General features: G+C 44.7%; 1 protein-coding gene across 3 annotated transcripts in view; it reads left to right on the top strand.

Moving 5' to 3' along the window:
* The window catches only part of LOC149452452 (lamin-B3-like), an 81,896-nt gene that overhangs the window by 2,099 nt on the left and 56,825 nt on the right, over positions 1 to 22,972 (top strand). For all 3 annotated transcript variants that reach the window (XM_089689399.1, XM_089689398.1, XM_089689397.1), the window contains exons 2-4: positions 12,263 to 12,419; positions 16,016 to 16,141; positions 17,658 to 17,828. In XM_089689399.1, the coding sequence (XP_089545525.1) occupies positions 12,263 to 12,419; positions 16,016 to 16,141; positions 17,658 to 17,828 (454 nt within the window). The remainder of the gene's footprint in view (positions 1 to 12,262; positions 12,420 to 16,015; positions 16,142 to 17,657; positions 17,829 to 22,972) is intronic.

Raw genomic sequence — 22,972 nt, 5'->3', positions numbered from 1 at the left:
TGATACTCACAATGGGGCACCAATATTCCCACTGACACCAATGATGGGGCACTATTCTTTCTACTGACGGGGCGCTGTTCTCTCCTCTGCCGCCGGCGACGGGGCGCTGTTCTCTCCTCTGCCGCCGGCGACGGGGCGCTGTTCTCTCCTCTGCCGCCGGCGACGGGGCGCTGTTCTCTCCTCTGCCGCCGGCGACGGGGCGCTGTTCTCTCCTCTGCCGCCTGGGCGCTGTTCTCTCCTCTGCCGCCTGGGCGCTGTTCTCTCCTCTGCCGCTGGGGCGCTGTTCTTTCTGCTGCCGCCGGCGACAGGGGGCTGTTCCCATTGACATCAGGACATTTTCTTCTTCCCCTGGCCACAGTCCAGCCACCATAAAGTTTGAAGGACAGTAAACAGGCCCTTTGATTAGGAAGTTCGGAGACCCCTGCTCTATGCTCCATATACACTAAGTATTCTCTTTCTCCAAACCTCTATTTTTTTCCAGTATGCAGAAAAAGCTGCAGTGTTTAAAAAAAACAAAAAAGAAAAACTTGTACTTATCGATGGTGAATGAAGTAAATGTCTTCTGGTGCACAGGTCTCCAAACTTTCTTAACAAAAGGCCAGTTGCCTATCCTTCAGACTTCAGGAGGGCCAGACTTTGGCCATTGGTAGTAGAAAAGGTCCCAACGTAATTGGGAATAATCAGTGCCTCATTGTTGCTGTCAGTGGGTGGAATTCTGCCCCTTTATCGGCGTTGGTGGGGGGAATTATGCCCCACTGTTGGTAGTAGATGACAATTTTGCCCCAAGGGCCGGATAAAAGCAAGCAAAGAACCACATCTGGCCCCTGGACCACAGTTTGGAGACCACTGCTCTAGTGTAAGATTCCCAGCGTTTTCCTCAAGCCCATGGGGGCTGCAAATGGGACATACAGCTGGCTAGAGAAGTGAATGTTTGTATGCGTGGGGGGGGGGGGACTGTGTTAAGTGCTTTGGTGTAACTTAATGCTTTGGCACTTTTTTTTTTTTTTTCTTTTTTCACTAAAACTTTATCACATAGAGGACCAAATATAATGGCTTTATGACAGGTTCTCTTTGAGATGTATGATTTACACTATATTGCCAAAAGTATTGGGCCAGCCCTCCAAGTCATTGGATTCAGGTGTTCCAATCACCTCCATGGCCACAGGTGTATAAAATCATCACCTAGGCATGCAGACTGCTTCTACAAACATTTGTGAAAGAATGGGTCGCTCTCAGGAGCTCAGTGAGCCTGGGTTCACATATGTGTGATATATCGCATGTGATTTGCACAGAAACTGCACCGCATTCCTGTGCAAATCACATGCGATTTGTGTGCGGTGAGATTGGAGCCATACATTTCTGTATGGCTCTAATCACACCGCACTCACACCAAAAAGGTGCAGTGCCCTTTTTTTGGGTCCGCACTTGAATTGGATCACATGGGTATTCACATCTATGCAATCCGATTCTGCACATCGCAGCGCGTTTTGCGGACTGCTTTCAGGGTCTTAACATGCACACCCGCAGCGGTTCGCATGAACGGGGTGTGATTCTGATGCGGTGCGGAATTCGCACAGAAAACGCTGTGAATTCCTCACTGCATCAGTGTGAATCCAGGCTTAATTTAAGCGTGGTACCGTGATAGGTTGCCACCTGTGCAATAAGTTCTTCCATGACATTTCTTTGCTACTAAATATTCCACGATCAACTGTTAGTGGGATTATAACAAAGTGGAAGCAACTGGGAACAACACCAACTCAGCCACCAAGTGGTAGGCCATGTAACATGACAGAGCGGGGTCAGCGCATGCTGAAGTGCGCAGAAGTCGCCAACTGTCTGCAGAGTCAATAGCTAAAGACCTCCAAACTTGGTGTGGCCTTCAGATTAGCACAACAACAGTGCATAGAGGCGTTCATGGAATGGGTTTCCATGGTCGAGCAGCTGCATCCAAACTTTACATCACCAAGTATAATGCAAAGTGTTGGATGCAGTGGTGTAAAGCATGCCGCCACTGGACTCTAGAGCAGTGGAGGCGTGTTCTCTGGAGTGACCAATAATGTTTCTCTGTCTGGCAATCCAATGGACTTGTCTGGGTTTGGCGGTTGCCAGGAGAACGGTACTTGCCTGGCTGCATTGTGCCAGGTATAAAGTTTGGTGGAGGGGGGGGGGATTATAGTATGGGGTTGTTTTTCAGGGGTTGGACTTGGCCCCTTAGTTCCAGTGAAGGGAACTCTTAAGGCGTCAGCATACCAAGACATTTTGGACAATTTCATGCTCCAACTTTGTGGGAACAGATTGGGGATGGCCTCTTCCTGTTCCAACATGACTGCGTACCAGTGCACAAAGCAAGGGCCATAAAGACATGGATGAGCGAGTTTGCGGTGGAGGAACTTGAGTGGTCTGCACAGAGTCCTGACCTCAACCAGATAGAACACCTTTGGGATGAATTGGAGCAGAAACTACTAGCCAGGCCTTCTCGCCCGACATCAGTGCCTGACCTCAGAAATGTACTTCTGGAAGAATGGTCAAACATTTCCATAGACAAACTTCCCAGAAGAGTTGAATCTGTTTATTGTTGCAAAGGGTGGGCCAACAGAATATTGAACCCTACGGACTAAGACTGGCAGTATACTGTATGTTGGTGGCAGTAAAAGGGTTAGAAGCTTTTACAGGTCATTTGTTTAGAGTTAAAGTAGAACAATGGGCAAAGCTTCCCCCCCCCCCCCCTTCATTTTGGATAGAGAAACAGAGGGTTATAACCACTGGCAGTTTATTTTTTGCCATTTGTGTAACCAAAGCAGGAAGTGAGAGGAAATCCCTGCAAATTAAGGGAATTCCTTGGGGACTCCCAGGTCAGCAGAACTAGTGACAACCCAAAATTTGGGGTTTCTTCTGCTTTCACTTTTGATGATAATGGTAAACAAGACATATAGAGGGTGAATCATCTTAACGGGGCAACAGACAGCAATAAAAACTGCCTGTTCTAATCCATCTCCACCCTATCCAAGCCTAAAAAGTTTACTTTAGTTTTCTTTACTTTTTACTTTAACTGAATCTCTCCAGAATTAATGCTCTCACTCAGTCGCACTGTGTGTGCAGTGCGGATGATATTTTCGTATATGGAAGCCTCTGTTGTGTGCATGTACAGGTGGAACTCGAAAAATTAAAATATTGTGCAAAAGTTCATTTATTTCAGTAATGCAACTTAAAAGGTGAAACTAATATATGAGATAGACTCATTACATGCAAAGCAAGATAGTTCAAACCATGATTTGTCATCATTGTGATGATTATGACATACAGCTCATGAAAACCCCAAATCCACAATCTCAGAAAATGAGAATATTGTGAAAAGGTGCAATATTCTAGGCTCAAAGTGTCCCACTCTGATCAGCTAATTAAGCCATAACACCTGCAAAGGGTTCCTGAGCCTTTAAATGGTCTCTCAGTCTGGTTCAGTAGGAATCACAATCATGGGAAAGGCTGCTGACCTGACAGTTGTGCAGAAAACCATCATTGACACCCTCCATAAGGAGGGAAAGCCTCAAAAGGTAATTGCAAAAGAAGTTGGATGTTCCCAAAGTGCTGTATCAAAGCACATTAATAGAAAGCTATGTGGAAGGGAAAAGTGTGGAAGAAAAAGGTGCACAAGCAGCAGGGATGACCGCAGCCTGGAGAGGATTGTCAGGAAAAGGCCATTCAAAAGTGTTGGGGACTTTCACAAGGAGTGGACTGAGGCTGGAGTCAGTGCATCAAGAGCCACCACACACAGACGGATCCTGGACATGGGCTTCAAATGTCGTATTCCTCTTAAGCCACTCCTGAACAACAAACAACGTCAGAAGCGTCTTACTTGGGCTAAAGAAAAACAGACCTGGTCTTTTGCTCAGTGGTCCAAAGTCCTTTTTTCTGATGAGAGCGACTTTTGCATCTCATTTGGAAACCAAGGACCCCGAGTATGGAGGAAGAACAGAGAGGCACACACTGCAAGATGCTTGAAGTCCAGTATGAAGTTTCCACAGTCTGTGTTGATTTGGGGAGCCATGTCATCTGCTGGTGTTGGTCCACTGTGCTTCATTAAGTCCAGGGTCAACGCAGCCGTCTACCAGGAGATTTTGGAGCACTTCATGCTTCCTTCCGCAGACGAGCTTTATGGGGATGCTGACTTCATTTTCCAGCAGGACTTGGCACCTGTCCACACTGCCAAAAGCACCAAAACCTGGTTCAGTGACTGTGGGATTACTGTGCTTGATTGGCCAGCAAACTCACCTGACCTGAACCCCATAGAGAATCTATGGGGCATTGCCAAGAGAAAGATGAGACATGAGACCGAACAATGCAGAAGAGCTGAAGGCCGCTATTGAAGCATCCTGGTCTTCCATAACACCTCCGCAGTGCCACAGGCTGATAGCTTCCATGCCACGCCGCATTGAGGCAGTAATTGCTGAAAAAGGGGCCCAAACCAAGTACTGAGTACATATGCATGCTTATACTTTTCAGAGGTCCGATTTATTGTTCTATGTACACTCCTTTTTGTTTTATTGATTGCATTCTAATTTTCTGAGATCGTGGGTTTGGGGTTTTCATGAGCTGTAAGCCATAATCATCACAATTATGACAAATCACGGCTTGAACTATCTTGCTTTGCATGTAATGAGTCTATCTCATTTTATTAGTTTCACCTTTTAAGTTGCATTACTGAAATAAATGAAGTTTTGCACGATATTCTAATTTTTCAAGTTTCACCTGTATATATGTAGTTGGAGGAGGGTCTATAAGATTTTAGACAGACAGACAGACAGACGCGACACTCATTCTTGCCACTGGATCTTGGGAACCCCAAGAATCACAAATTCACTCCTGGGTGCCTAGCAGAGCGGACACAGGCACTGCCCTCTGATTTCAATGGGACTGTCTGATGGAAACGGAGCACCTGTTTCCACCCAATTGGCATCCGATCCTCTGGACGGATGGGTAACGGATCCCCATCCATTTTGTTTTTGGTGTATCGGATCAGATGCTGGCGGGTGTCAGCGAACTATTGTCCGTTGACACCTGCCAGTCCATAAAAGTCTATAGATGGAATGATTTGGGTCCGCTTGAAAGACTTACAGGCAGACCCCATCAGTTTGCTTGTATGAAAAGGGTCTTGCTTGCACTGGATATGGGTGTTCTTTTGAGTTGGGACTTTTTAGATTCAAGGATTGTTTAGTTAATTTTGTGTTTGTTTATCATTTTACTGGCACATAGTAAGTATTGACTGAACATGTGCTGCTTAATATTGAATTTTTGTTATGGTTTTCAAAAATACAATCTATTACTGTATTTTTGGTAAAATATATACAATGAAATTGCAATGAATAAATAGATACCAAACATGTCAAGCCTTAGGCTCCATGCACACGGAGCGTTTTAATAACGCTGGTAACGTTAGCTGTGTAAAGTCGCATTAAAGTGAGGGTTTTTTTTCAGCGTTTTTGCATTAGCGTTTAGCTGCATTTTTGCCGTGTTTTGCCACTTTTTTTTGTGCTTGCATTTTTTTTAGGGGGGTTTTTGTTGCTAAAAAAAAAAAATCCCCAAAAACGCCAGGTTGCCTTGTTTTTACTGTGTTTTTCAGCATTAGAGCATTTTTACAGCTAAAAAGCTCCTCTAGAGACCCACTAGTTCTGGATTTTTTTTTTTTTTGCAGTCAAAAAACGCTCCTTCCAAAAAATGCTGATTAGTCTGTGTTCATGGATACATTGGATAACATGCTGTGGAGTTTACTGGCAGTAGAAAAAAACGCCAAAAACAGCTGCTGTTAAATGGTCCAGTGTGCATGAGGACTTAAGTTGTGTGTGCCTGTGAAACAGTTACTAACTTCAGTATCCTAAATTTCCCATCGGTGACATTTTAAAAGCCCCTACAGGTCACCAGTTTAGAGTCAGCTGTGAATAATGGCCCTAGAATTATAACTCTCACTTTTATATGCACATCCATACAGTGGCTATAAAGAGTCTACACACCCCTGTTAAAATGTCAGGTTTTTGTGTTGTAAAAAATGAGACAAAGAATCATGTTTTCCACCTTTTAATGTAACCTATAAACTGTACAACTCAGTTGAACAACAAACTGAAATCTTTTAGGTGGAAGGAAGTAAAAATAAACTAAAATAATGTGGTTGCATAAGTGTACACACCTTTAAACTAATCCTTTGTTGAAGCACCTTTTGATGTGATTCCAGCACTCAGTCTTTTTGGGGATGAGTCTATCAGCATGGCACATCTTGACTTGGCAATATTTGCCCACTCTTCCTTGCAAAAACACTCCAAATCTGTCAGATTGTGAGGGTATCTCCTGTGCACAGCCCTCTTCAAATCACCCCACAGATTTTCTATCAGATTCGGGCCTGGGTTTTGGCTGGGCCATTCCAAAACTTTAATCTTCTGGTGAAGCCATTCCTTTGTTGATTTGGATGTATGCTTTGGGTCGTTGTCATGCTGAAAGATGAAGTTCCTCTTCATGTTCAGCTTTCTAGCAGAAGCCTGAAGGTTTTGTGCCAATATTGACTGGTATTTGGAACTGTTAATAATTCCCTCTACTTTGACTAAAGCCCCAGTTCCAGCTTAAAAAAAACCGCCCCAAAGCATGATGCTGCCACCACCATGCTTCACTGTGGGTATGGTGTTCTTTTGGTGATGTGCAGTGTTGTTTTAGCGCCAAATATATCTTTTGGAATTATGGCCAAAAAGTTCAACCCTGGTTTCATCAGACCATAACACATTTCCCCACATGCTTTTGGGAGACTTCAGATGTGTTTTTGCAAAATTTAGCTGGGCTTGGATGTTTTTCTTCGTAAGAAAAGGCTTCCATCTTGCCAATCTACCCCATAGCCCAGACATATGAAGAATACGGGTGATTGTTGTCACATGTACCAGACAGCCAGTATTTGCCAGATATTTCTGCAGCTCCTTTTTAATGTTGTAGGCCTCTTGGCAGCCTTCCAGACCAGTTTTCTTCTTGTCTTTTCATCAATTTTAGAGGGAAGTCCAATTCTTGTTAATGTTACTATTGCGCCATATTTTCTCCTCTTAATGATGACTGTCTTTACTGTGTTCCATGGCATATCTAATGCCTTGGAAATTTTTAAAGCAAACAAAATGTGAAATTACCCGTGAGCCACTAGGAGTATATATAATAAAAAATGAGTTTGCAGGCTCCTCTTTACATCCTCATATATTTGTAGTGACTAAATAAAATATGGTGCCACGCCCTCTGTGCGAACAGATGTTTAAATATAGAATATTAATGAATTGGTTTACTATCAATTCAATAGTTTAATCACCTCTTCATTTCTGGATGTGCTGTTATGGATGAATGCAAAGTATGGATCCTCCCTTCCTCAGGCTTATATTCCTTCTCCCTAATACTCCACGTGTGTGCTGAGATGAAAAGAGAAAGGGATAGTGCCTTATCCTTGATACAAAACCAATATTTATTTGTGCCTAGTAGTATTATTATTATACAGTATTTATAAAGCGCCAATGGTTCGCTCAGCGCTGTACATTACAAAGGGGGACAGAACATGTGACAGAACAATAGCAATACAATGCAAAACATGAGAGGATCGAGGGCCCTGCTCTTTCGAGCTTACAATCTAGGAGGGAGGAGATAGCTGTGGGGGATGGAGTGGTAGGAAGAGTGGAGGAGGTCGGCAAGTTAGCAGGGGGTGGGGTAGGCTTCCCTGAAGAGATGGGTTTTCAGGGTGCGCCTAAAGGAGAGGAGAGTAGGTGATAATCTGATGGGTTGGGGCAGGGATTTCCAGAGGATGGGTGACACCCTGGAGAAGTCCTGGAGGCGGGCATGGGAGGAGGAGACCAGGGAACTAGAGAGGAGGTCTTGTGAGGAGCGGAGTGTGCGTGCTGGGCGGTACTTTGATATTAGGTCAGTGATGTAGTTCAGGGCAGTATGGCTGACGGCTTTGTACGTCAGTGTTAGGATTTTGAATTTGATCCATTGCGCAATCGGAAGCCAGTGGAGGGATTGGCAGAGGGGGGTGGCGGAAACGGAGCAGTTGGAAAGGTGAATGAGTCTGGCAGCCGTATTCAGGATCGACTGAAGCGGGGATAGCCAGCGGCGAGGCAGGCCAGTGAGGAGGGAGTTGCAGTAGTCGAGTCGTGATATGATGAGGGAGTGGATGAGCTGTTTAGTGGTTTCTGGGGTTAGGAACGTGCGGATTTTGGCGATGTTGCGGAGGTGGAGTCTGCACGAGTTTGTTAAAGATTGGACTTGGGGCTGGAAGGATAGGTTGGAGTCCAGAATGACACCAAGTACTCTGGCCTGCGGGGCGGGTTTGATGATGGCGTTGTTGGATGTGACGGAGAAGTCAATGGGGGGTGGTGTCCGGGCTGGGGGGAAGACAAGAAACTCTGTTTTGGAGAGGTTCAGTTTAAGGAAGTGGAGCGACATCCAGTCTGTTATGTCGCTCAGTAGGTGTGTGTGATTCGGGCGGAGACCGAGGGGGTGAGGTGGGGGGTTGAGAGAGAGATTTGTGTGGCGTCGGCATAGAGGTGGTAGTTGAAGCCGTGAGAGTGTATGAGTTGGCCAAAGGAGGAGGTGTAGATGGAGAAGAGAAGGGGCCCGAGGACAGAGCTTTGAGGGACCCCAACAGAGAGGGGGAGTGAGGGGGAGGTGGTAGCATTATAGGTAACGCTGAAAGAGCGTCGTGACAGGTAGGATGAGAGCCAGGAGAGAGCAGAATCTCTGAGGCCGAGGGCGTATAGTTTTTTTGAGGAGGAGGGGGTCGTCGACTGTGTCGAAGGCCGCAGAGAGGTCAAGGAATAGGAGCACTGAATAATGGCCATTATCTTTGGTGGTTAGCAGGTCGTTGGAGATTTTGAGTAAGGCAGTTTCGGTGGAGTGTAGGGGAGGGAAGCTGGACTGTAGGGGATCGAGGAGGTTGTTGTCGTTGAGGTGAGAGCTTAGGCGGGTGTAGACTAGGCGCTCGAGGAGTTTAGATGTAAATGGGAGCAGGGAGATGGGTCTGAGGTTGTTCAGGTCATTGGGGTCCAGGGAGGGCTTTTTAAGTATGGGGGTGATGTGTGCATGTTTCAGAGGGGAGGGGAAAGTGCCAGAGGAGAGGGAGAGATTAAAGATGTGGGTGAGGGAGCGTAGGATGGAGGGGGAGGGAGGTCGTAGGAGTTGTGAGGGGATAGGGTCGAGGGGGCAGGTGGTGAGGCGGGCATCATAGAGGATCTTGGAGACTTCCTCGATGGTAGTAAGGTCAAAGGTGCGGAGTGTTGGGGGGGCTTCAGTATGAGGAATGTGGGGTGGAAGTGGGGGTCAGAGCAGTGGTGGGGCCGTGGGAGAGGGGTGATGAGGGGGTAGCTGAGTGAGGGGGAACGGGGTTGGAGGGAGTTTGAGCAGCGACGAAGTCCCTGCGGGTTATGTCGAGGGAGAGGGGACGGGTTGAGAGGGCGTGTGAGTTGCGGCGATGTCCTTGCGAATTGTGTCAATCTTGTTTTTGAAGTGATTGGCAATCTCAAGGGCAGTGAGTGAGGTGCTGGGTGGAGGTGGGGGGCAGGGTTATGGTTGCGGAGGTTACGGCTGGTAGTAGTGTGACATTTTGGAGGGGTAGGCGTTGGAGGACGAGGAGATAGAGAAGGTAATCAGGTTGTGGTCAGAGAGAGGGAAGGGGGTGTGGTTGTGGGGAGCGCAGCGGTTGGAGAAGACGAGATCAAGGATATTACCGTTGGAGTGGGTGGTGGATTGTATGCACTGTGCAAGTGCAAAGGAGGAGGTTAAGTGGAGGAGATGGGATGTGTCTGAGTTGTCGAGGTTGACAGGGATGTTGAAATCCCCAAGGATGATGGTGGGTAGCTCAGAGGAGAGGAAGAAGGGTAGCCAGAAGGAAAAGTCATCCAGGAAGCGGGATATGGATCCAGGAGGCCGGTATATCACAGCAATCTTCAGGGGGGTTGGGGAGAATAGTTGGACGCAGTGGGCCTCGAAGGAGGAGAAGGATAGGGAGGGGGGGTTTGGGAGGACTCGGAAGGTGCTCTGCGGTGACAGGAGTAGACCAACCCCACCACCTTTACGACCGTTAGGCCTGGGTGAATGGGTCCAGGCGAGACCTCCGTAGGAGAGTGCAGCAGGGGAGGTAGAGTCAGTGGGCTGGATCCAGGTTTCCATGATCGCTAGGAGGTTGAGGGAGCGGGAAACAGAGGTCGTGGATGGCGGTAAGCTTATTGCACACCGATCGGGCGTTCAGGAGTGCACATGAAAACGGGGGGGGAGATTTTAGGGGAGCAGGGGGACAGATACTATGTTGCGGGGGTTGCGGCAGGACGTGAAGGCGGGAGGGTGTTGTGCGGGTGAGGGAGGTGGTGGAGGGCCAGGATTCGGGGAGATGTCCCCCGCGGTTAGGAGGAGGAGAAGGGTAAGAAAGGTGGCATGGAAGCGGGATGTGCAGGAGTGTGAGAAACTACTAGTGGAGGTGTTCGGGTCAGTGGGAGAGTGGAGTAATAGGAGGAGGGTGGTGGGTGTTGTAGAGGGGCGAAGGAAGTAGTGAGGACATATACAAATGTTTGGGAGGAGCAGAGGGATATAGTGAATGGATTTTGGGAACGGAGGAGAGGAAAATGAGGAGGAGTGGAAGAGGCATTTTGGGAAGGTGATGAGAACAGTAGTAGGGAGATGATAGCAATGAGGGGGAGATGTACAAGTTTTGGGGTGGAGCAGAGGGGTAAAGAAATGAGATTTGGGAACAGACGATAGTAATATGATTAGGAGAAGAGGGGGAGTATTATATAAAGGTACACGGAGTGGGACTCAGGTATGTAAGAGATGTTTCCCAGGGTGTATGCTTGCAGTCTGTCCAGCGTGCAGTAGAGTTTCTTGTTGTTGTTGTGTCTTCCTGCTGCTTAAGTTCTCCTGCTTTAGTTCAACTGCTGTGTTTAACTGCTTCGCACTCCTTCAACACAGCACTCGATCAAAAGCAGCACCCCCATCAGAGACTGTGCCCCCCATCAGTGAGCACTCACATATTTTAAAAGACTTTTAGCGCTTTGTGTAAAATTGCCAGTGAAGAGCGGTGTGACCAGCCTGAGCGGCGCGTGGACACACACTGCCTATACTCGCCGTTCCAAGGAGTCGGGTACATGGTGACGTCAGTGTCCCTCCCCAACGCGTTGCGCCCACAGGGTCACGTGGCTTCATCCATAAGAGCACATCCAGGAATGAAGAGGTGATTAACCCATTCAGCTCTCAACAGAGAATTACACCAGGGCAATCCTTTGCTCTTCAGCCCAGCACTTACAGACTGTCTGGAAAGTGTGAGTACTTCACAAGCAATTAATTTTGAGTATATTTTCTCATGATGGGACTCTAAACTTGGCTGGACTTTTTTTTATTAGTTGGACATTTTCACACAATTTTTTTTTTTTTTTGATTTTGAATCTATTATTGCTCTGTGTTAAATTTATGTCTGATCATTATTCTAATCATGCAGTGCAACTGATTTGAGGACTGGAATATATGCATATTATCTGGATACTTTGCACTAGATAGTAAACCACTCACCTAAATTGAATTGATAGTAAACCAATTCATTAATATTCTATATTTAAACACCTGTTCGCACAGAGGGCGCGGCACCATATTTTATATAGTCACTTGAAAATTCTTTTGTACTCTTCTCCTGACTAATACCTTTTAACAGTGAGATCCCTCTGATGCTTTGCAAGCTCTCTGCGGACCATGACTTTTTCTGTAGGATGCGACTAAGAAAATGTCAAGAAAGACCTCCTACTGGCAGCAAAGGGGTTAAGTGCTTGTATTCACACTGTGTGTGGTTACCTGTATTTTTTTTAACGCACTGAATCAATGTTACTGAACCTAGAAAACAATTTCTCATCTATGTGCCCTGTTCACACCACAATGCTAATGGGATGTGCAGTGTGGAAAAATGCAGCATGTCAGCATTGGCACCAGGTGTATCTTTCATAAATCAAGAGTCATACCTCTAGTACAACATGACAGGCTTCCATAGATGCAAAAGAGGCTGAGTTTTTGCACCCCCCCCCCTTCAAGAGCCAAGTTTGAAAGGACAAACTAATATTTTATGTTTTTCTTGCACTTGTCATTGCTTGCTTTCTTATTATACACTAATAATCACCAATAAGCTGAGTCTTTTTGAAGTAATTACTGCGATTGTCTTGCAACCCAATATCCTGTATGATAATTGTGTATTCTATAGTATAATAAGATAACTTTTGTGTTACAGAAACACGAAGAAAGAATCCGATTTAAGTCTTACTCAGAACCAACTGAGAGATGCAGAAGCTAAGCTGAATTCAAAAGAAGCGGAACTTGCGACTGCTCTGAGTAACAAAAGAGGTTTAGAAGAGCAACAGGAAGACCTGAAGACACACCTAGCTGGAGTACGAGGTTTCCTATTCTCCTTTCCTTCTGGTGTCTGATATAGTCCTATAGGTTTTAGGAAAATGGGAATTATGCTCACAATATCATAGTACAAGCTAAATGGCTTCCAAATTTTGTCAGGAAAAGTGGCATTAAAGGCAAAACATTTTTGTTTTCCATTTTGGATAATGTAAATGAGAGTTATCTTTGCCAGTTTTTCCTTTCTGCCATCTGTGTCCCATTGGAGAGATTTCACTACATTTCTGACCCAAAACAGGAAGTGAGAGGAAATCCCTGGAAAGTTGTGACCAGAACTAGTGTCCCCATTGGGAAATGTCTACTCTGCTATTCCTGTTCTAGTGTCCACCACAAATTTGGTCTTTTCTTTTACTTTCAGTTTTGGTGATAACGATAAACAGGACAAATGGTGGGGGTGAATCTCCCTAACAGGGGCACAGACAGCAATAAAACCTGAGACGTTCTAGTCCCCCTTCACTCCAAATCTTGGGGGGGGGGGGGGAGTTTTGTGTTGTGTTTAGTTAAATGTTAACCCCTTTGCGCCGGCCGCACGCAGATGTGCGGCCTCCCGGCGTCTGGGCCTAGACGCCGAGCGGCCGCACATTTGCGTCCATGGAACTAAATACATATGTGCTGAGAGCGCGCGCCCTGCGCGCTCCCCGCACACATGTGTAGTACTCACGGAAAGGTCCCGCTCCGCTCTTTCGAACGGGACCTTTCCCGATCATGTGACCGCCGTGACGCGTCATCACGGCGGTCACATGATTCCTAAACCACGCCCCAGCGCCCCGCCTCCCGACGTCAGAATCTCTTAAAGGGCTGGGAGGCGTCGGCGGGAAGGGGTTAACACTTTGGTTTGTGCCCTGCCTCCCATTTTGTACCTCAGTTGGCCTAACCATTTCTCCAATTTTTCTCTTGTACATTACAGCCTTACTTTTTGAATGCAAAGGATGAGTAGAATTTAATTTATTCTAAACCTTTTTTTTGTTTTTTTTATTTAAAATAAAAAAAAAAAGGTCTTAACTACTCTGTGCAATGGTTTTGCACAGAGCAGCCCTCATACCTTTCTGCTTTCTGGGGTCCCCCAGCGGCGCTTCTGGTTTTTCCTGCAGCTAGTGCTCCCCTCTATAGGACTAGATTGACAGCAGCAGCAGCAGCCAATGGCTCTCACTGTGATCAATCTGCTCTGTGAGGTTGGAGAGAGCGAAATTAGTTGTTTCTCTTGGGCACAGTGCTGGATTGAAGACTAAGGTAAGTTGGGGGGGGGGGGGGGATCTTGTGTCACAGAAGGTTTTTAATCTTAATGCAGAGAATGTATTAAGGTAAAAAAAAATCTTGAGCCTTTTGAACCTCCTTTTAGGCACCATGCACACTAGTGGTTTTTTTTTTTTGTTTTTTTTTTTTTTTTGTTCTAAGCTCAAACGCTAGGAAAAAAAAGCTGGATGAAATACGCTGATAATAGCATTTTTTGTGCCAGCTTGTAGTAGTGTTAGCATTTTTTGTTGTGTGTTTTTTTTTTTTTTTTTTTTTTTTGTACAGTACATGTAGAAAAACGCTGTTAGGAGCGTTCAGTGTTCTATTTTTTTCTGCCTGGAAAAATGATCCCAAAAATTCTACAAAAACTAACTTTTTTCTGCTCCTAGGACCTGAAGCTTGAAAAACGGTACTAGCCTACAATAGTGTGCATGGACACGTAGGATACCACCATTTAGCTTCTAGGAGCTTAAAATGCTAGTGTGCATGGAGCATAAGGGAGAGCTCTGTTGATTTGAAAGATTCCTTGATGGTTTCACAAATGTTTATCAAATCAATATTTTTGTTCTACTTTAAAATCATCATTAGTGCTCATAAACAAAATGAAACCTGCAAAATTTCTACTAATAGGATACTTTTTTTTTTTTTATTGAATAAATATTTGTAAATTTAAAAGTGCAGGTCTCCTCACACGATGCCATTTGGCTTATGTGGCTGCCGCTGCCTGCAGGCAGCCTGTGTAAGTCTATGGTGATGAAGTGCCTGTATGCATTAACACGACAGGTGTGCGGGTGAATGGCCTCAAACACTGAAAGTCTATGTTTTGGTGCGGTTTACCCTCATTTCTTCAAGTTAGAATGAACTATGCTTGTGTGAACGAGGCCTTATACAAAACTGTTAATAGTAGGTACCTAAAACTAAAAAAAAACCACCAACGCTGAAGCCTGCTTTTTCTACTTGGTAGGAGGATTTTAGTGTATTAAGTTGGCTACACACTATTTTATTGCGTAATGCGCAGTAATACGTGTGTTTTACCACCCATTTCAGCAATGCATGTTAACACTTTGCCTGGTATATGGTGCATTTTATTTAGAATAGTACCTCCGTGTACAACTACAAGATAAGGCAACACATCCACCCTGCAGTACAGCATAGCAGTTGCTCTGCATTGTAATGTGCTGTCATGTCCATGCCCCACAGAGCACCTATCAGGTTCTTCACCTACCTCCTTCTCTGACACTCTTCTCTTTTGAGGCACATTGTATACGTCTATTCTCTTCTGTTTCTGTAAGAATTGCTGTTATCTACCGGCCCCCTGAACTGGCATCTACCTTCCTTTTATGGCTTCTCTGCCTGGCTACCTTACTTTCTCTCTTCTGAAATACCCTCAATCATTCTTGGCGACGTCAACATTTAAAAGTTATTACCAAGGGCCCATTCGCACCCCTTTTTATTTCCGTATGGTGGATTCTGACACCCATTAATGTGTGCTGCATTAAGGCAGCCCATTCAATTTTTTTGTGTGTGTTTTTTTACATTTTTCTTTTTTTCGGTAACTGATACCTGGACCTGAAGACTGGTGAAGAACTGGCTCGGGTGAGGACAGCGATGGATCCCTGGACAGGTAAGTATTTGTAACTGCTGACTCTGACTTTTTTTTTTTTGGGGGGGGGGGGGCGTGAAACTTCTCTTTAAAGTTGCTCTGTCCCAGTCATGTCAATTGTAAAAGAAGCCTTTGCAATGTCACACAATCATGTACTGTATACTTACCTTTCTGATGGCCCATGTCTTCAAATGCTGCCACTTTGCTTCTCCCCTCTTGCCATGGGTATTCCACACTCCCCATTGTGTGAATATCTGCTGCTGCGAGCGCATGCTGTTTTTCCTATGTTGGTCCTATACCTGCTGCAGCCAGGGACACTTGTGACTGCTGGACAGGTAGGTATACCTGATCTTTTACAATCTGGACATCTGGCAGTTGATCAGATAACAGAAGATCCTTTTTGTGGAGACATCATAGGTCACAACAGACCTCTGTCTCCTTATGCTCGGCTATCCTGCACAGCCCTGACATTGAGCCAGGAAGTGCTACTGAGAAATCTGTGAACATGGCTAGCACCTTGCTGGTCTCATCACCTGAAAGGTACAGCAGCAGGGGAGGGAAATGCTGCACTGCATGATCAAATGGATGTGATTGGTGGCTTTCCATCTAGAGTGTTGTAGTAACGTTTTTGATGCATTTTTGTGCAATACAACATTTGATCTGACTAGTATTAGGCTTATAGATATGTATGCATGTGTATAAAATATATATTTTATCTTCACATCCATTTATATTTTACAGCTTGAATCTTCATTGAGGGACACAACAAAACAGCTGCATGATGAAATGCTATGGAGAGTGGACCTGGAGAATAAAATGCAAACCCTTAAGGAGCAGTTGGATTTTGAGAAAAATGTACACAGTCAGGTACATTACAAACTGTCAGCAAATGGTTGAAAAGTATACATTTTTTATTTTTGTCACTTTTTTTACTTTTTTGGTTTTAGTTTAGTTTTGTGTGTTTATTTATTTATTTATTTTTTTATATGGTATACTTTTTTGTTTTTAATGCATTGGGAGGAGTGACTAAGTTTCTTAGCACGTAGCAATGACTAGGAACATGGTCATACTTTTACAATTCTTTTACATGCGTTGCAGCAGGTTGTAACATCACTAGGGACTCATCCCCACTAGTACAGGGATGTTTTTCCATACCGGAGAAATGCCAGTCACTGCTAGGGCACATAAAAAACAACTATTTTCTCTCTTCTCAATTCACACTGCAGTGCAGCCTGGAGGTGTGGTGCAGTGAGCTGTGGTTTTCCCTATTTGGTCATCTTCATCCTCTTGTTAGATTCACTTATTGCCCCAGGTGGATTTTCAGTATGGAAACTATGTTTGAGACCTAAGGTGGATTTTCCACAGCCCCACACTGCTGCTGTCATCCTAGAGTGTGCTTTCTACTGGGCCCACTATAGGCATGAATGTGTAGCTGATGTCCCGACGCTGAATATGGGTTTTATGAAAACAATGTGGGGGGTGGGTTTTTTTTTTTTTTTTTTTTTATTTGAAGGTTGATTATGTTGCATTTTTTATTTTGTTTAAATTTTACTATTTTTTGTAATACAACGTGTAAATTAAACTGCATGGATGTCTGAGTTTCACCACTTGTTCAGTAGGATACCCTAGGCTTTTCTGTTTCTTTTGCCTAAATTAATTAGTTATGAGGACCACACCGAAAAAGTATGGTGAGTTGGTTAACTTTTTGATTCAGTTATAACCTACCCCATTGTTTTATCCTGTCTTTTGAGCTGTGATAAAATGCAGACATGCTGCATTTTATCTCAGTGCACAGGAAGGCACCACAAGTCACCGCACAGCACACCACACTACTGTAAGATGACTTGAATAAAAAGTCACTTGAAATAAAATTGACAAAAAGAACTGTGTGATGTAAAACGCACATCACACCTTACTGCAGCCCAAAACAGACAGCTGGAGCATTTTTTTTTTTTAGCGTTCGGGAACTGTGAAATGGCCCTTACAGTGGTCTGGTAGCTGATGGCCTACACTGTTTTCTTACCTTGCATGCAGGTATTCATACCCATTTTTGTGATTATTTATTTTTTTTTTTTATTAAACCTCAGTTTGTATGAAATGGTTTCTCCATTGCACTTTCATCTCTGAAGGAACCATTTCTTGTGCAGCGAGGTTTAATGCCACAACATTTGAGATTTCTATCTACAGTAGTCTCCATAATAAGTCAGATCTCTGCTCTCCGTTACTGGTAAGACATTGGTTGCCTTCAGCTTGTATTTTATCCTCTATATGTGGAGGCAGTGCTATAGAAAATTATCAAAAGACTACATTGAGATACACTGTTCAGGCATACTTTTATTTACTTAATAATGTGAAATATGTTCTTGTTCCTTGTATTTTACAGGAGCTGAATGAGATGAGGAAACGGCATGATACCAGGATTGTAGAAATAGATTCTGGTCGAAGAATAGAATTTGAGAGCAAGTTGGCCGAGGCCCTGCAAGAACTCAGAGGAGATCATGAGCTGCAAATCAAGGACTACAAGGACCAGCTGGAGAAAACATTCAGTGCCAAGGTGGTTTTACTATTTGTAATATGGTTATGCTAATGGCAGTTGGGCCGATAAACTATTCCATGCTGGAACTGTTTCAAAGGCTTAAATGGGAAACACACTGGAGTTGATTTACTAAAGGCAAATAATCTGTGCACTTGCTCTATATCTGAAGAGAAGCTCTGACATGAAGGCTCTGCTGATTTCTATCATCCAATCATGTGCAACAATCTTCCTTCCTTCTTCTCTTTTTTTTTTTTTTTTTTTTTTTTGTAGTACTGATAATCTCCTAATAAAGTTGCTTTAGACAGTTTTCTAAACCAGGTTATGTGCAGGGAAATGAGGACTTTCATTTTGTAGAAGAGGTAATTATATAAAAGGGGCATTACCTAGGGCTTCAAATATTGTGTAACTATTTGGTGTTGCGCTAAAGTGCAATCAAAGTAATATATAAATTATTATGCTCATACAAATCTGCAAAAGGTAAACCAATACCAAAAATTAAAGTGCAAAATAATTAGCATATATGTGACAGTCCCTATGGGGGTATATACAGGTGAAACTCGAAAAATTAGAATATCGTCCAAAAGTTCATTTATTTCAGTAATGCAACTTAAGAGGTGAAACTAATATATGAGACTCATTACATGCAAAGCAAGATAGTTCAAGCTGTGATTTGTCATCATTGTGATGATTATGGCTTGCAGCTCATGGAAACCCCAAATCCACAATCTCATAAAATTAGAATATTGTGAAAAGGTGCAATATTCTAGGCTCAAAGTGTCCCACTCTAATCAGATAATTAAGCCATAACACCTGCAAAGGGTTCCTGAGCCTTTAAATGGTCTCTCAGCCTGGTTCAGTAGGAATCACAATCATGGGAAAGACTGCTGACCTGACAGTTGTGCAGAAAACCATCATTGACACCCTCCATAAGGAGGGAAAGCCTCAAAAGGTAATTGCAAAAGAAGTTGGATGTTCACAAAGTGCTGTATCAAAGCACATTAATAGAAAGTTGTGTGGAAGAAAAAGGTGCACAAGCAGTAGGGATGACCGCAGCCTGGAGAGGATTGTCAGGAAAAGGCCATTTAAAAGTGTTGGGAAATTTCACAAGGAGTGGACTGAGGCTGGAGTCAGCGCATCAAGAGCCACCACACACAGACGGATCCTGGACATGGGCTTCAAATGTCGTATTCCTCCTGAACAACAAGCGCCGTCAGAAGCGTCTTACCTGGGCTAAAGAAAAACAGACCTGGTCTGTTGCTCAGTTGTCTAAAGTCCTCTTTTCTGATGAGAGCAACTTTTGCATCTCATTTGGAAACCAAGGACCCAGAGTATGGAGGAAGAATGGAGAGGCACACACTGCAAGATGCTTGAAGTCTGTGTTGATTTGGGGATCCATGTCATCTGCTGGTGTTGGTCCACTGTGCTTCATTAATTCCCAGGGTCAACGCAGCCGTCTACAAGGAGATTTTGGAGCACTTCATGCTTCCTTCTGCAGACAAGCTTTATGGGGATGCTGACTTCATTTTCCAGCAGGACGTGGCACCTGCCCACACTGCCAAAAGCACCAAAACCTGGTTCAATGACCGTGGGATTACTGTGCTTGATTGGCCAGCAAACTCGCCTGACCTGAACCCTGTAGAGAATCTATGGAGCATTGCCAAGAGAAAGATGAGAGACATGAGACCGAACAATGCAGAAGAGCTGAAGGCCGCTATTGAAGCATCCTGGTTTTCCATAACACCTCAGCAGTGCCACAGGCTGATAGCTTCCATGCCACGCCGCATTGAGGCAGTAATTGCTGCAAAAGGGGCCCAAACCAAGTATTGAGTACATATGCATGCTTATGCTTTTCAGAAGTCCAATATTGTTCTATGTACAATCCTTGTTTTATTGATTGCATGTAATATTCTAATTTTCTGAGATTGTGGATTTGGGGTGTTAATGAGCTGTAAGCCATAATTATCACAATTATGACAAATCTCGGCTTGAACTATCTTGCTTTGCATGTAATGAGTCCTATCTCCTATATTAGTTTCACCTTTTAAGTGGCATTAATGAAATAAATGAACTTTTGCACGATATTCTAATTTTTTGAGTTTCACCTGTTTAACAGTCTATGCTAATTATTTTGCACTTTAATTTTTGGTATTGGTTTACCTTTTTGAGCACTTTATTCACTGTTTTTATATTTGTGTATATATATGTGTTTGTGCATAATATTTACATATTACTTTGATTGCACTTTAGAGCAATATCAGATATTATTTAGCTTTTAGAGAGGATATCCTCTTAGTGTGTTTATTTAATTTAGGCACTTGTGCGGTTTTTGATTGTGTTAATTCAAACTCCAAGCTTGTGTGGCTCCAAGCTCCAGTGATGAAAGTCAGGGTACATCTTCACTCGAGGGTACAGCCTTTTGGTGAAGAGTAACTAGCATGTTACACAGGACTTTGGGAGGCCTTAAGTGAAACCTCTGATTCTCCAACATATTTTGGTTTGTTACTTTTCAAGATGCCTCTGCTGAACTGGCGGCTGTTTTTTTTTTTTTTTTTTTTTTTTGTTTTTTTTTTTTTTGTTTTTGTTTTTTTTTTAAACAGAAGTTTAGTTGCAGAGCTCAGTGCTCATTTAGGCAGAGAGCAGAGATATTGAACTAAAATGCAGTTATTAAAATTTTCTTCCAGCAGTGGTTCGGATTGCATTTTTGTGCTATGACTCAGATCCTTTAAATCCCAGCCCCCCACATTTTATATCACAGTCCCCTTCTTACATCCGTGTCCTCAGGACACACACTTCACCACAGTTCTCCTTTTACATCAGTGTCTTCAGCCCTCTTTCACATGAGTTTCTTCCACATTGTGTTGTGTTCCCCCCAGATGGTAGTCTGGATCAGACTGTTACTTGGTCTGGGTGCAGACCGTGGTCCTCCATTTAGTGATGCCTAGCATACAGGATATTTAAATCCAATTCTAAACAATGTATATATTGCAGCTTATCAGTCTTTTGGCTGTATTAGCTTTTCTTAAGATTGAGTACATTTTTCTGCAAGTAAAGAGAAATACCCTTTTATCCTGTGAAATACTTTGTTCTTGTAACTTGCGTCTAAAGCAATATTAGCTGTCTCCTCTATCTTCTTTGAAATGCAATGCAAGATCCCTATATCTAATGGAGAGGTTGGGGGGGTTCTAGTTCTGATCAGGTGTGTAACTAACAACCCAACGACAGAAAGTGTTACTGCCAGTATCTCCAGTAGCAAGAAAAGCCTGAAAAAAGAAAAAAAATGCAGCCATTACATTGAAGAACGGGTGGGCATTGAAGTATTGTTTTGGGCTTTGATACACTATACAAGCGTATCTAGCAGATACTGTATACAGTACACTGGTTCTGCCAAAGTATGGTCAGATTTCTGTGTTAATGCACAATATATCATAAAATGTCAGAAAAACATCTTTTCACAGGCTCTACACCTGCGGAAAGATGTTTTCTCCCTACGTCTTCCAGGACAGCCATCTGAGACCTTGGGCTCCTCCCTCCGGGTCAGGAAACACACCATCCCCCATGCCTTTAAAAGGCGGGCCTCCGGGCCTCATATCCAGTTTTTTGTGTTTCCTGAGCCGGAAGGATGCGCGCCGTAGGAGCCAGGGTGATCCTCGCACCCTCAGGAAGGCTGGCCTGGAAGGGTGTGGTGCGGTCTGACCTCCGTCCCCGGTGCCTTCCACGTGGTGGGGCTGGCATCTGGTGGTGTCCTTCAGGCCCAGGTGGGTAACCGGCGCTGCCGCATGTCACTGGGGCTCGCCCCGATCGTGGCCTCTCCTCTGACCCGGCATTCAGTTGAATGTGCAGGGGAGAGGCGGGACTTCCGGTTGGGCGCGGCCTTGCGTTCCAGCAACCGGAAGTAGCAGGGCGGATGCGCTCCACAGGCCGGAAGTCCGCCGGTGACGTCAGCGCCGGGCGCCGGAGCCGGCTCCGATCTCCAAGAGGCGCAGGCACCACCAGGGGAATTAAAAGCCGGTGGGCGTGCGGAGCGGCGGCGCTGTCTCCACGCCAGGGGGATGATGGAAGCAGGACCTTCTCAGGCTGACCCAGGTCCCGGTACCGGCTCCTCCCAGGTAAGCTTGGGGAGGCTCCCCTTTATGCTATATTCCTGGGGGGGGGTGTTTTTTGGAGGTCCCTTAAGTCCCCGAGGTTGTGGGTGTTAGGGTACGCTGCAATTTTTCCACAGTACTGGATGCAGTGGGGGTCCTGGGATTTTGTTCCTTTCAAGTGCCTAGTTCTGTTTGTTTTTTGTCATTTCTTCTTTAGACTAAAACACAGGACAGGACCCCAGTACAGGCCCCAAAGAGGAGATGTGCAGTGTGTGCGGCCAAGTTAGGCGCAGGTAGTGAGAAGCCTTTATGCCGCAACTGCATTGATGGTCTTGTTAGAGACGAATCTTTTACTACATGCCATAAAGTTTTGTCCTCTATTAAAGAGGATATGTCGGCAACTTTTCAGGCGTTTAGGTCCCTTCTGGATAGGGTTCAGTCTCCTTTGGAGATTGGTTCGCAGTCTGCATTGGGGATCATGCCCTCCCGGCAGGTAGTTCCGGATGAGGAGGAAGACGTTCCTCGATCTCGGACATCCTCCCAGTTAGGTTCAGGGTCCGAGGAGGAGGAAGCCCCCACCTCTTCGGGCTCTAAGTATAAGAGGAAGACAGCCTAGGTTTGCTGGATGTAAAGAGGAGTCTTGTAATTTATTTAGACAGGTCCAGGGAATTTAGGAAATCTGATTCCCTTTTTGTTTTGTTTTCAGGGCAGAGAAAGGGGTTAGCAGCATCTAAAGCCACGATAGGCAGATGGATTAGGCTGGCTATTGGGGAATCTTACAAGGTTTTGGGGATTCCACCTCCTTTTGTTAGGGCCCACTCAACTAGATCCTTGGCAGCGTCCTGGGCGGAGAGAGCCGGGGCTTCGCCGGAGGAGATCTGTAAGGCAGCCACTTGGTCGAGGTTTTCCACCTTCGTGAAGCATTATCGCTTGGATATCCTGTCAGATAAGGAACAGGCGTTCAGACGCAAGGTCCTCCAGGCGGTGGACCCACCCTAAGGGGGTAAGTTCTCGTTTATCGTCTCAGATGGCTGTCCTGGAAGACGTAGGGAGAAAATCAGAGTTAGACTTACCGGTAAC

The sequence above is a fragment of the Staurois parvus genome, unplaced genomic scaffold (genome assembly GCF_062004578.1).
Source record: "Staurois parvus isolate SC_StPar_1 unplaced genomic scaffold, SC_StPar_1.0 ptg000472l, whole genome shotgun sequence".
Classification (NCBI taxonomy): domain Eukaryota; kingdom Metazoa; phylum Chordata; class Amphibia; order Anura; family Ranidae; genus Staurois; species Staurois parvus.
This window is presented reverse-complemented; position numbering and strand designations above follow the sequence as displayed.